Source organism: Delphinapterus leucas, chromosome 4 (genome assembly GCF_059928025.1).
Source record: "Delphinapterus leucas isolate spDelLeu-1000000601 "Yukka" chromosome 4, BTC_Dleu_Yukka2, whole genome shotgun sequence".
NCBI classification, from domain to species: Eukaryota; Metazoa; Chordata; class Mammalia; order Artiodactyla; family Monodontidae; genus Delphinapterus; species Delphinapterus leucas.
Genome location: NC_143132.1, coordinates 126,882,407 through 126,894,810, shown reverse-complemented (window position 1 = coordinate 126,894,810; position 12,404 = coordinate 126,882,407). Strand labels below are relative to the sequence as shown.

The 12,404-nt window shown below is 41.3% G+C and overlaps 1 protein-coding gene across 1 annotated transcript in view; it reads right to left on the bottom strand.

The window, feature by feature from the left end:
- Positions 1 to 4,483: 4,483 nt before the first annotated feature.
- Positions 4,484 to 12,404, bottom strand: part of PCOLCE2 (procollagen C-endopeptidase enhancer 2) — a 72,390-nt gene continuing 64,469 nt past the window's right edge. The window contains exons 7-9 of the mRNA XM_022582681.3: positions 10,731 to 10,814; positions 8,195 to 8,362; positions 4,484 to 5,983 (exon numbers count right to left, since the gene is read on the bottom strand). Of these exons, the coding sequence (XP_022438389.1) occupies positions 5,853 to 5,983; positions 8,195 to 8,362; positions 10,731 to 10,814 (383 nt within the window). The 3' untranslated portion in view covers positions 4,484 to 5,852. The remainder of the gene's footprint in view (positions 5,984 to 8,194; positions 8,363 to 10,730; positions 10,815 to 12,404) is intronic.

Sequence of the window (12,404 nt, the reverse complement as noted above, 5' to 3'; positions counted from 1 at the left end):
ATAAAAAATAATTATTAAGAAAAAAATTTTTTTAAAAGTAAAAAACAAAAACGGACAGATAGACCCCTAGGACAAATGGTGAAAGCAAAGCTATACAGACAAAATCTCACACAGAAGCATACACATGCACACTCACAAAAAGAGGAAAAGTGGAAAAAATAATAAATCTTGCTCTCAAAGTCCACCTTCTCAATTTGGGATGATTCGTTGTATATTCAGGTATTCCACAGATGCAGGGTATATCAAGTTGATTGTGGAGATTTAATCCGCTGCTTCTGAGGCTGCTGGGAGAGATTTCCCTTTCTCTTCTTTGTTCGCACAGCTCCCGGGGTTCAGCTTTGGATTTGGCCCCGCCTCTGCGTGTAGGTCGCCGGAGCGTGTCTGTTCTTCGCTCAGACAGGATGGGGTTAAAGGAGCCGCTGATTCGGCAGCTCTGGCTCACTGGGGGGGGGGGGGGGGGGCGGGGCACGGAGTGCGGGGCGGGCCTGCAGCGGCAGAGAACAGCGTGTCGTTGCACCAGCCTGAGGTGTGCCGTGCGTTCTCCCGGGGAAGTTGTCCCTGGATCCCGGGACCCTGGCAGTGGCAGGCTGCACAGGCTCCCTGGAAGGGAGGTGTGGAGAGTGACCTGTGCTCGCACACAGGCTTCTTGGAGGCGGCAGCAGCAGCCTTAGTGTCTCATGCCCGTCTCTGAGGTCTGCTCTGTTAGCCGCGGCTCGCGCCCGTCTCTGGAGCTCCTTTAAGCAGCCATCTTAATCCCCTCTCCTCGCGCACCAGGAAACAAAGAGGAAAGAAAAAGTCTCTTGCCTCTTCGGTAGGTCCACACTTTTTCCCGGAGTCCCTCCCGGCTAGCCGTGGTGCACTAACCCCTTCAGACTGTGTTCACGCCGCCAGTCCCCCTGCGCTCCGACCGAAGCTAGAGCCTCAGCTCCCAGCCCCGCCCGCCCCGGCGGGTACAAGCCTCTCGGACTGGTGAGTGCTGGTTGGCCCTGATCCTCTGTGCGGAATCTACCCGCTTTGCTCTCCGCACCCCTGTAGCTGCGCTCTCCTCCGCGGCTCCGAAGCTTCCCCGCTCCGCCACCCGCAGTGTCCGCCCGCGAAGGGGCTTCTAGTGTGTGGAAACCCTTCCTCCTTCACGGCTCCCTCCCAGTGGTGCAGGTCTCGTCCCTATTCTTTTGTCTCTGTTTATTCTTTTTTCTTTTGCCCTACCCAGGTACGTGGGGAGTTTCTTGCCTTTTGGGAGGTCTGAGGTCTTCTGCCAGCGTTCAGTAGGTGTTCTGTAGGAATTGTTCCACGTGTAGATGTATTTCTGGTGTATCTGTGGGGAGGAAGGTGATCTCCGCGTCTTACTCTTCCACCCTCTTCCCCCTCACTCTTCCAATCTGATGTGATTCTAATCAGCTTTATAAAGTTGTACATTAAGCTTGTAATTTTTCTTTATAGGTTTCTATACTTCAAAACTCACTGTTTAAAGCAGAAACTAACACACCATTGTAAAGCAATTATACTCCAATACGGATGTTAAAAAAAACCCTCACTGTTTAAATCTAACTTAATGTTGGTATCAGAATGCCACAGGGACATCCTTCAAGCAAAAGATACTGTTTCAAATTTATATCTTATTAAATTTTAGCCTTTTTAAACCTAATTGTTGACTTAGGGAAGAAGCAAATTACAAAAACAAAGTCAGAATTTTACATAATAACTTTAAAATCCCTCAGAAAAACTTCTATGTATGTCCCAGAGCTGCCCCATCTGAATCCCTAATTCTGTACATCCATGTATACCCCCATAGTTTCTATGTTAAAAAGAGGCTGTTAGCGTGTGAATAATGAGCCTCATGTACTTAACTCACGATGCTTAATTATAAATTATAAAATAATATTTATATCTTGTTTTGGGCTAGGGCTAAGAGACAAACTTGTGAAACTATTAATTCTAATCACCTGCATGTTGCTTCAGGTTTTCTATTTGGATAATCATATCATCTTTGCATAATAGTCTTGTTTCTTCCAATATCATTTTTTCTTTTTCTTAACTTACTACACTGACCAGACCCTCCAGTACAATTTTTAATAGAAATATGATTTCAAGCATTCCTGTCTTATCACTGATCTTAAAGGAAATGCTTTCAATACTTTACCATTAAATATAAGATTTGCTGCAAGTTTTCTTCTCAACTTAAGGAAGTTCCCTTCTACTCATAGTTTGCTCAGGGTTTATTTTTGTCATGAGTAAATGTTGAATTATATCAAGTACTTCTGCATTACTAAGATCAAATGAGTTTTCTTCTTTAATCTACTGTGAATAGGGCTTAACAGAACCTTTCCCCATTAAAAGATGATCTTTGCTTAACTCTAGTTTAGTTTACCTAGTAATCTGATAATACAGTATGTCAACTATGTTTCTAGACAAACTTGTTTCTGGTAAAAATGATCCCTGATTGGTAAATTGCTTTGGATTGGGAGGAATCCAATCCAGTATAAGCGAACTATAAATACCCGATAGGGGAGCCAGAGCTCTGGGCTTTCCTGAGTGTATAACTCATAAACAGGTGTGTCATCTATGAGGCGTCTGGGAGCTGGGCTTATGGAGTTGTTACAAGAGATAACTGGCTTCTGTGGAGATGCGAGCTTTAAACTGGGGTGTCTACATCCATCTGGCATGAATCTTGTCTCCTGGCATCTGAGACTTTATCTAGGGAGGCAAAGAAAACAGCTCATGGATAGCTGGTATGAGCTGCTGCCAGATGGCTACAAAGACTCCCGGAGAAGAAAGTGTGACATTGTGTCATTAAGCTCTGGTCCCTGTGCTATACAGTATCTTTCTGAGGATATTGGTACCAAGGGAGGCCTGTGATACTGTTAAGTCTGGATGTTTAGCTGCTCCTAAGACTCCCTAGTTGGCATTGCCGTTCTATTAATGCAGTGAAGTGTGATCGTTGATTTTCTAATGTTAAATTAATCAAGTATTTCTGGGATAAACTCAACTTGATTGTCACCTATTTGGTTGGTTTGCAGGATTTTTGGGGATAATATTTAGTTTAGGGTTTTTGCACCTGTGTTCAGAAGTAAAATCAGACTAGTGGTTTTAGATCCTGTTGTCTGCTGAAGTTTTGATGTTAAGATTATATTACTGTCATAAAAAGAATTGCTGAGTGTTACTTCTTTGTACTCTGGAATAGTATATGTTAGATTGGCTGTGTTTGTCCCTTAGATGTTGGTAGACCTTCTAAGTAAAACTGTCTGGACCTGGGGTTTTATCTGAAGAAAGTTTTGAAATTAGGATTGAATTTCTGGGCTTCCCTGGTGGCGCAGTGGTTGGGAGTCCGATGCAGGGGACACGGGTTTCTGCCCCGGTCTGGGAAGATCCCACGTGCCCGGGCCCGTGAGCCATGGCCGCTGAGCCTGCGCGTCCGGAGGCTGTGCTCCGCAACCGGAGAGGCCACAACAATGAAAGGCCCGCGTACCGCCAAAAAAAAAAAAAAGGATTGAATTTCTTTAATGATTATAAGACTATTTAGGTATTCTATTTCTATTTGAGTCCAAGTGATAAGTCCTCACCCCCTGGCCATGAATTTGTCCACTTCGTGTAAGTTTCCAAATCTTCTGACATAAATGGCTCATAATATCCTCTTAACTGCTTTTTGAGAGTGCGTTAACATCTGTTTTAAGGTCCCTTTTCATGCCTAAATCATTTTCTTGTCCTTTTTAACGTTTTTTCTTGCTTAATCTTGTCGGTTTTGTCAATTATATGAGTCATTTGAGAGAACCAATTTTTTATTTTGTTGTCTCTATGATTCTATTTTACTCAATTTCTGCTTGTATGCTTATTTCCTCCAGTTTTTAGAAGTGTATTCTGTTGTTCTTTTACTAACCTCCATAATTTGTATCAGTCATAAAATATTTTTCACCCTTTTAGAATATAAACATTTAAGGTTATAAATTGCATTCCACACATTTTAAAATTCAGTGTTTCTATTATTGTTCAGTTTTTAATATTTTCTATTTTCCATGACAGTTTCCTTTTGATCACGAGTTACTGAAAAGTACATTTCTCAATTTCCAACATCAGGGTTTTTTTTCTTATTTTTTTAATTATTGTGTACTTTGTGCTATTAATTTCTAATTATTCATTGTTGCTGGAAAAGGATGTCTGTGGGACACTAGTTCTTTAAATGGGATTTGTTTCATGGTGCAGTAAGTGGTCAAGTTTTGAAGTTGTTCCATACTGAGATTAAAAATGAGCTTTTGGGGAATTCCCTGGCGGTCCAGTGGTTAGGACTCTGAGCTCTCACTGACAAGGGCCCAGGTTTGATCCCTGGTCGGGAAATTAAGATCCCACAAGCCACGTGGCATGGAAAAAGAAAAAAGAGCTTTTGGTTCTGTTTTATGTCCATCAGGTAAATCTAGCTAACTGTGTGGTTCAAATCTATATCTTTTCAGCTCGGTGCTTTGTGACTACCTAGAGGGGTGGGATGGGGAGGGTGGGAGGGAGAGAGACGCAAGAGGGAAGAGATATGGGGATATATGTATATGCATAGCTGATTCACTTTGTTATAAAGCAGAAACTAACACACCATTGTAAAGCAATTATACTCCAATGAAGATGTTATTTAAAAAAATTATATCTTTTTTTGTTTCTTTTAAATCTGCCAATTACTATGAGAAGTGTGTTAAAATCTCCCACTATGATGGTGAACTTGTCAATTTTCATTTTTACTATGCCAGACTTATATATTTTGAAGCCTATATTATATTGAAGGATAAAATATATATTTTAGTTATATATCTTTGCATGTTATTAGCTGCATGCAAATTTTAGAATTGTTATATCTCCTTGTAACCCTCTTCATCTTGAGGAATACCTTAAAGTCTATTTTTTTCCCTAATATGAATAAAGCCACTTCAGTCTTGTTTTGGTTAATATTTGCCTGATATATTTATGTTCTTCTATCCTTTTCTTTTCAACTTCTTTGTGTCCTTATGCTTTAGGTGTCTCTTTCAAATAGTATATTGTTGTATTTTGTTTTTCTAATCCAGTCTGATAATCTTTGGCTTTTAACTTTTTAGTCTAGTTATATAAATTGAGCTAGATTGCCTGTTCTGTCTCTTGGGAGATGTGTGCTCTGCACAAGTCACTAAATATACCTGAGCTTCCATTTCTATCACAAAATGAAGGACCTGAATGAGATTCTTGAGGGACCCGATTCTAGCTCTAACATTCTCTGGTTCTGCAGAGAAGAATTATAGTCTGTTTACATTACTGAGTCCATCTAGTCCCTGCGGTTCTTGGAATGTTCTTTTAGCAAAGTATAAACTGATACAAGGACAACCTTATGTGTAAATAGCAGGGAATATTCTTTTTACAGTGTCCCACTTTCTATAAAAGCAAGTCTAATGGCTGTTATATAATCATTTAAAAATATTTTATTAAGCACTGATTTTAAAAATGCAAGAGAAGAATATAACAACTCAGAGCAAATGCTTGAAGGTAAAACAAATATCACTATAAATATTGCACATATAAAATCTCTTTTTTACATCTTCACACAGCTCATTTCTAAAATATCCTTTTACAGAGATGTATAAATAAACTGCTTCCAAACTGTCAACGCTTGATACATTTAGTTTCTTATCACCTCACTAAGTCTGCAGGTTTCCAATCGGCTCTCTTCTGTGCAGGCAACAGAACTTCCATCAGTGACACCGGAGCTCTCCTACCTACATCATGTGAAGAGTAAATCTCTCTGAATGCTCAATATTTCTGGTTATAAATTTTCTTTACCTACTGAGAAAAAAATAGATCCTTCAAAGGCAGTGACAGAATGCAGCTTAAATGGACACAGTTCACTGTTAACATTGCTTGTTCTTCAAGGCGTCCAGGAGCTTCTGATTCTTGGTCTTGAACATCATGATAAAGCTGTTGGGCATGATTTTGCCTCTCCCGTCTTCACCCACTTGGCCCATAATAATGTAGTTTAGACCTAAAAGAGAATATAAGATTAATTTTTTTCTCTCTGTGTGTTGGTTTGAAACAACTTCGACTATAACTCACCTCTAGGTAAATGCTCTGTAAATGGTATAATTAGACATTTATCCTATCTAGGATAAAATCTGGTTTAAGATTCTCATTGGGAAAAAATCTAAATGTAACTGAATAGCATGTTCCAGCTCTGCTAACACTAGGAAAGTGGATGGAATGATTCGATCCGGTCATGTCCAGCTCTGCGGAAGGTCTGATGTATTTACTGAGTGTCTGCTATGAACAGTACACTGTTTCTGTGAAAGGCTCTCCTTCCTCAAGGGGCTTCAGATGGCCTCTCTTGGTGTCACAAGGCTTCTGGATCTCCCCAGGCATTTGGCAGCTAATGATCCATCGTCTTCTGTTGTTGTTGTCTTGGACTTTTTATTAACATCTCCAACATTTATACTATGTAAGTTTTTTGAGGGCATGGTTGGATCATATACTTCTTTCCATTCTTATAGTCCCTTGCAAAAAGATAAGTACTAAAAAGTACTTTATTCTGTTATACTATTTTTTATATATCAGTGTTTCTGGCTAACGTAGGCCTAGACTGGGGCCCAAGCTGAGCTACGTAGGATTCAACTCTGAAGATTTATACTGCTTCAGAAAAATGTCATAAAGGAAGTGTGTCTTACCACCCCCTTTATTCTCCCTCTCCCCCGTGTGTCATAAGAGGAATATGTGTTTCTTTTTCTCTTGCATAGGCCTTCCTCTGTGGGCCTACACTGGCATCATAGTGGTCTTGAGCCTGTGAAGGCTTGGTAGGATGAGCAGGTAGATGCCACCGAAAGCCTGGACTGCTAGCATCGAGATTTGACTGTGTCTAGATGTGCATTATTTGCTGTTCCGGGCAGTTCCGGAAAGAAGTGTTACCTTCTACAGAGTCTTTGCTATTCCCTCCAAAGAGTCAATGTGAGGCTGCTCACCTTCTGACTTTTCTCAACAATCTGAATTCATAGTAAAGCTTTCTTGAAGTGGATATGCTATATTTCTGTGTGTGTGTGGCAGAGGTTTGGTTGGTTTCACTTGTAGTAGAGGTGTGTAACAAGACTGAGGAAAGGAATGAGCTGATATTGGACAGAGAAATCATGGCAGAGCACACAGTGGAATGCCAGGCATTATTGCCATGCCGAAAAAGAGATCTATACGTGCTGTTGATGGAAAGCTGTCCACATGTACATCACGTGGGGGAAAAGTTTCAGTAGAACATGTGTAGCATGATCCCTCTCTCTACGTGTGTATGTGCAGGCTTTATATGGATAGAACTTTGTGGAAGGAGCTGTTCATTGTGCCTCTGGTGAAAGGGAAAGGGCTTCACTTTTTATTTTATATCCTTCTCTACTTATTTAAACTTTTTAAAAACCATAGAGCAGGGGCTTCCCTGGTGGTGCAGGGGTTGGGAGTCCGCCTGCCGATGCACGGGACATGGGTTCGTGCCCTGGTCCAGGAGGATCCCACATGCCGCGCAGCGGCTGGGCCCGTGAGCCATGGCCGCTGAGCCTGCGCGTCCGGAGCCTGTGCTCCGCAACGGGAGAGGCCACAACAGTGAGAGGCCCGCGTACCACAAAAAAAAAAAAACATAGAGCATACATTACTTTTATAAGTTAAAGAACCTGTTTTTTTAAAAAAATCATGTACCTTTGGCTCAGAAGTAGCTTTTCTTTTTCCAAAATTTCTTAATAAACTCATCCCCATCTATAGATTTAATAATCCTATATCTACAAATGAATCCCAAATCTTTCATTCTAGCCCATAGATACCTCTCTCTTCTGAACTCCAGCTCTGAATTTCCTGTTCCTTGATGGATATCTTCCTCTACACACAGTAGTGGCAACTTAAGTGCAATAATTCAAAATCTCTTTCTCCTGATGTGCTCCTTCTCTGTCTGTTCCCTATTGATCCAACTTCAGACGTTTCTTGGACTCATTGATCATTTCCATTATCTCGTCTTCTTCCACAAGTGACCGGAACTGGGACTGGAGCCCAATTCTGGCCGACTCCAAAGGCCCTCCTTCGAAACCACAAGTGGGCAATACATTAGCCCTGACTTTACTTCCCTAGACCAGCCATGGCATGGAAAGATCCATGATTTTCTCAGAGAGGCTCTCCCATCCCCTTCTCTGCTCCTGAGCTCCCCTGGAAGAACGACTGAAGTTTTCCTCTGACTCACCTCTTCTGAGGAGTGGGCACTGCTTGCAGACCACGACGACCTTGGCACTCATGTTCTTGCCGGCCTGCTGAATTGCCAGATTTCCCTCTTTATAGATGTTGATGATTGAGACCGTGGCGTGCAGACTCCCACCTCGAGGGATGGTGGTGATAACAGTGCCGGCCAAGACTGCAAAAGAAAGCGTTTTTGAAATAATGGGACAGTGAAGGCAAGTGTTAGCAGAACTGAACGTAATTGTACATTTCTCTAAGTGTCAGATGGGAAACATTTTAATGTAAGAAAGAAGGTCCTAATAGAGCCATTGAATTTGATTCTGTACATTTGTCACCAAAATTCAGGTTGAAGAAAAGGAGTCGTGAAGCTGTTATGTTACCGCAGCTGTTAGGTGTTGACACTGAGTAGGAAAACCAAAACATCTGCCAAATTGCAGTCAGTTGCTGAGATGAGGACTCGTTCCAATGTTTTATCCAACGTATGGATCAGTTACCAAATAAGGGATGGGCTCATGCGCCTCTACCTGTGAATACTCAACAGGACCTTGTACCTTTAGAGGTAACACCATACTAAGAGGCTGCATGATGGGGGTTTGAGCCACGAAGATCTGAGTCCTTGTATCTGTGTGGGTGAGCGCCTACCTTTCTGTGTCTCCCCCTGGTTCCTCTCTTTAGCGGGCCTCTCTCCTTGAACTTTTTTTTATAAAACACGTATTTATTAAATGAAAAATCGGTCTTACAAATATCCACTCCCTGAAGCCTTCTCCCGGGCTTCTACAGCAACTGACCAATTGCAGGTGCTGGAGGAAACTAAAGAGAATTAGAAGCAGCAGGTTGGGATCCCTTATTTGTCTTCTCTCAGTGGATATCAGGTGCTCTCTCCTTGAACTGTGATTCATCCATAGATCCCCATCTCCCTCTAATGATCACTGAATATCTGTGTTTTTCTGGGTCTTTCACATTCTCTTTTTTATCCATCCTGTTTAACGCATTTAACAAGTCAAAGTATAGAACTGAGGTATAGCTTAAGACATTTTCTCGCTTAAAAAAAAAACACAAAACTCTAGCAAAATTCAGTTGCTTTTCATTATGTCACTCTCTCTTTTTACTATGTGACACTCAGAGAAGAGTCTCACTTCTGACCCACAGAAAGAAAGATGCTGTGTTTCTCAAAGGCGTGCTTTTGGCATTCTGGAGGGGGGGGTGGGCAGTGGACATTCCAGGTGAGGCAGGACTTGCACTGAATGACTTTCTGATGAATCCTGTCTCTACCCAGAAAACCAGTAGCACCCGGCAGTTATTGTGACAATCAAAACCTGCCCCTAAAGGAGTGTTACCAATGCTGGTAGGAAACCAATGGGCCACTGGTGATAGTATTGGGTCATTTTGCCATGGAAGTGAGTCACAGTGGAATAGATCGAGCTTTGGACTTGGCTGATATGACCCTTTCAGGATAAAGTGAGAACACACTGCTTATGTGGTATGCAAAGCTCATAACATCAGAATTCTTCTCATGCCTTACTTCGACTTTCGGTCATGAGTGCTTACTGCAAAACGTCAGTCAGTAGCCGAGTGAAATCAGGTGGCTCTGAGGACAGGAAGGGAGATTTCCTTAAGCATCTCCTACAGAAGACGACACTGGGTGTGGGAGCAATGACACCTCGTGCTACTGGTTTTCATTTTCATGCCATTATTTGAATTTCTGCTGCAAACTCCAGTTAGATTTAGGGCCCTAGATTCTTTAGTGCCTTCATACCTTCTCTGCAACATAGTCCGCCTGGGCTGCAGTTACCACTTGAAGGCATAAGAAAAAGCAAGCAAAGCCTCATCTGGGAGGCCCTTTGTTCTGGGTAACCTATTTAAAGGCTGTACCAACTTTCTTTTCCTGATAAGACTTCTCTTCGATGTTCCTTTTAAACATAACCAACATAATTAAACTTGGGATCTTTTGCTCTTAAGTGGTTTTCACAGAAAGTGCAATTTTTTTTTAATTGGAAGAAACTCTTAGAAATTCTAAGTCATTAGGTAATATCTCCTCAGGTTCCAGTTTATAAGAGTTTCCAAATGGATTTCAGATTTCCAAGTTTGAATTTAGTACTTTGGAAGGACACTACAGAGGAAATACTTGAATTTCTTCGGAGAGAGGCCAGCTTGGACATGTTTCTAATTAACTTCAGTTGAATTACAGATATGTGAAAAAATACTCAGTGTGTGAAAACTATGTGAGAAAAAAGGGATACCGGTTTTTTCAGGAATACGGAGCCAGCCAGAAGACACAGAGCGGTAGTATCACGTACCAGGAGTCAAATTATTAAGTTTACGTGGAAACTGTATATTTTCTGTACATGAATTTTTCTCAGGTGTGAAATCTAACACTTCAAAAGGCACAAGTCAACATACCCTAGTGTGTAAGAAAATATTTTCTTGGGTAAATGAAGAGTGTAACTGACCCTTTACCATCACATTCACGGCAGTTCCTTTGAGATTAAGCATGCGGTTTCAGGTTTCTGATTAAAGAGGAAAGGCTGGGTTTTATTTCTTACCAAAGTTACTCAAGCAATAATTGCTTTCCAGAGTCCCCGACCGTCTACACTTCTGCTGACACAGGGCCACGGTGGGTTTTAAACCTTCATTCAGAGAAGAAAGACATAAGATTCAGGAAAGTGAATTCAAGTATAATTGGTGTTTAGATCTGAATCTACCAATTTAAAATTCCCATATATTTCCCTGAGCCACCAATCTGTCATTGCAATGAAATAATTAAAAAGCATGCAAAGGCGACTCTTCATGCTACCAACTCCTGCTCTAATTTCTTCAGGGTAACTCAATACCCTCTGCTGAGTTTTAAACCTGAGATCAAAGATAACCCAAATTTAGCCCTATTCTCTTCTTCCTTTATATATAACTAATGCTGTAACTAAAAATAGATACAGTCTCATGTGCCCTGCTTAGAAAAACCCAGTACAACAAATATGAACACAGGAGATGTAGGTTAACTCCTCATTTTCCGAAAGGAATCCTATGGGTCTCCCTCTGAGGGTGGAGGGTGCTTTATTGGTGCATCTGAAATACACAGTCGCCCAAATGGGAGCAGTACAGGTTTCTGGGAACACTGCTCATGTGGTAAGGTGTGTTATAGCCGTAATTAGATGCAACCAATCACTAAACATTTATTTTGAGCCTGTAAGGATTATTAGTAAGGATTATTCATTGCCTAGAAGGATCTTAAGAACTGAGAAGTAGACAAATTTGAAAGTACAACTAAACAGATAACCACAGTGGTTCTCAGTCAGGGGTGATTTTGCCCACTAGGTGACATTTGGTAATGCCTGGAAATATTTTTGGTGGTCACAGCTAGGGGATGCCACTGGCATCTAGTGGGTATATAACCAGGGATGCTGCTAGACATCCTACAGTGAACAGGACAGCCCCCAACAGCAAAGAATGATCTGGCCAAAAATGTAAATAGTGCCAAGGTTGAGAAACTGTACTATGAGGAAACGAAATGAAATGAAATGAAAATAATCCTCATTAAAAATGTTTCCAAAATATTTCCTAATGATTCACTTATATGTGGCAACATGCTAGGAAGAACCAAACAAAGCTGTCACAGGACACTACTTGGTGGGTAAGAATTTACAGCTGTAATATTGCCCTGCTGATATGTTCTGCTAACTTTTCTGTGAAGTTACTCTTTTTTTTTTTACATCTTTACTGGAGTATAATTGCTTTACAATGGTGTGTTACTTTCTGCTTTATAACAAAGTGAATCAGCTATACATATACATATATCCCCATATCTCCTCCCTGTGAGTTTACTCTTAATGTGTACCCCTACTTAACTCCAAAAAGGATCCAAAGTGGATTATAGTATTAAAATATATACAATTTAATGTTAAAATACACACAGTTTAATGGTAAAATAAACACAATAGCATATATATGGAGAAAGAGCTCAGAAAGCATTTAGAGGGACTATTGTTCTAGGAGTTGGGGACCTGAATTTACCTCATTCACTGAGTCAAAAGGTAGTGGCGTTAGTGGTTCTCCCTGTCTGATGAAAGAGCATCTTTTCACGTGGGCCACTGGAAACCAGCTCCTTCTCGGCCTCGGAATGCTAGTCTGGAGGTTGGGTGGGTGTCCCACACGGCCCCTTCTCTCCCTTCGGAACATCCCCGCTCTCTTGCCTTTCAGCCATCAGCTGTCCCACCCTGACC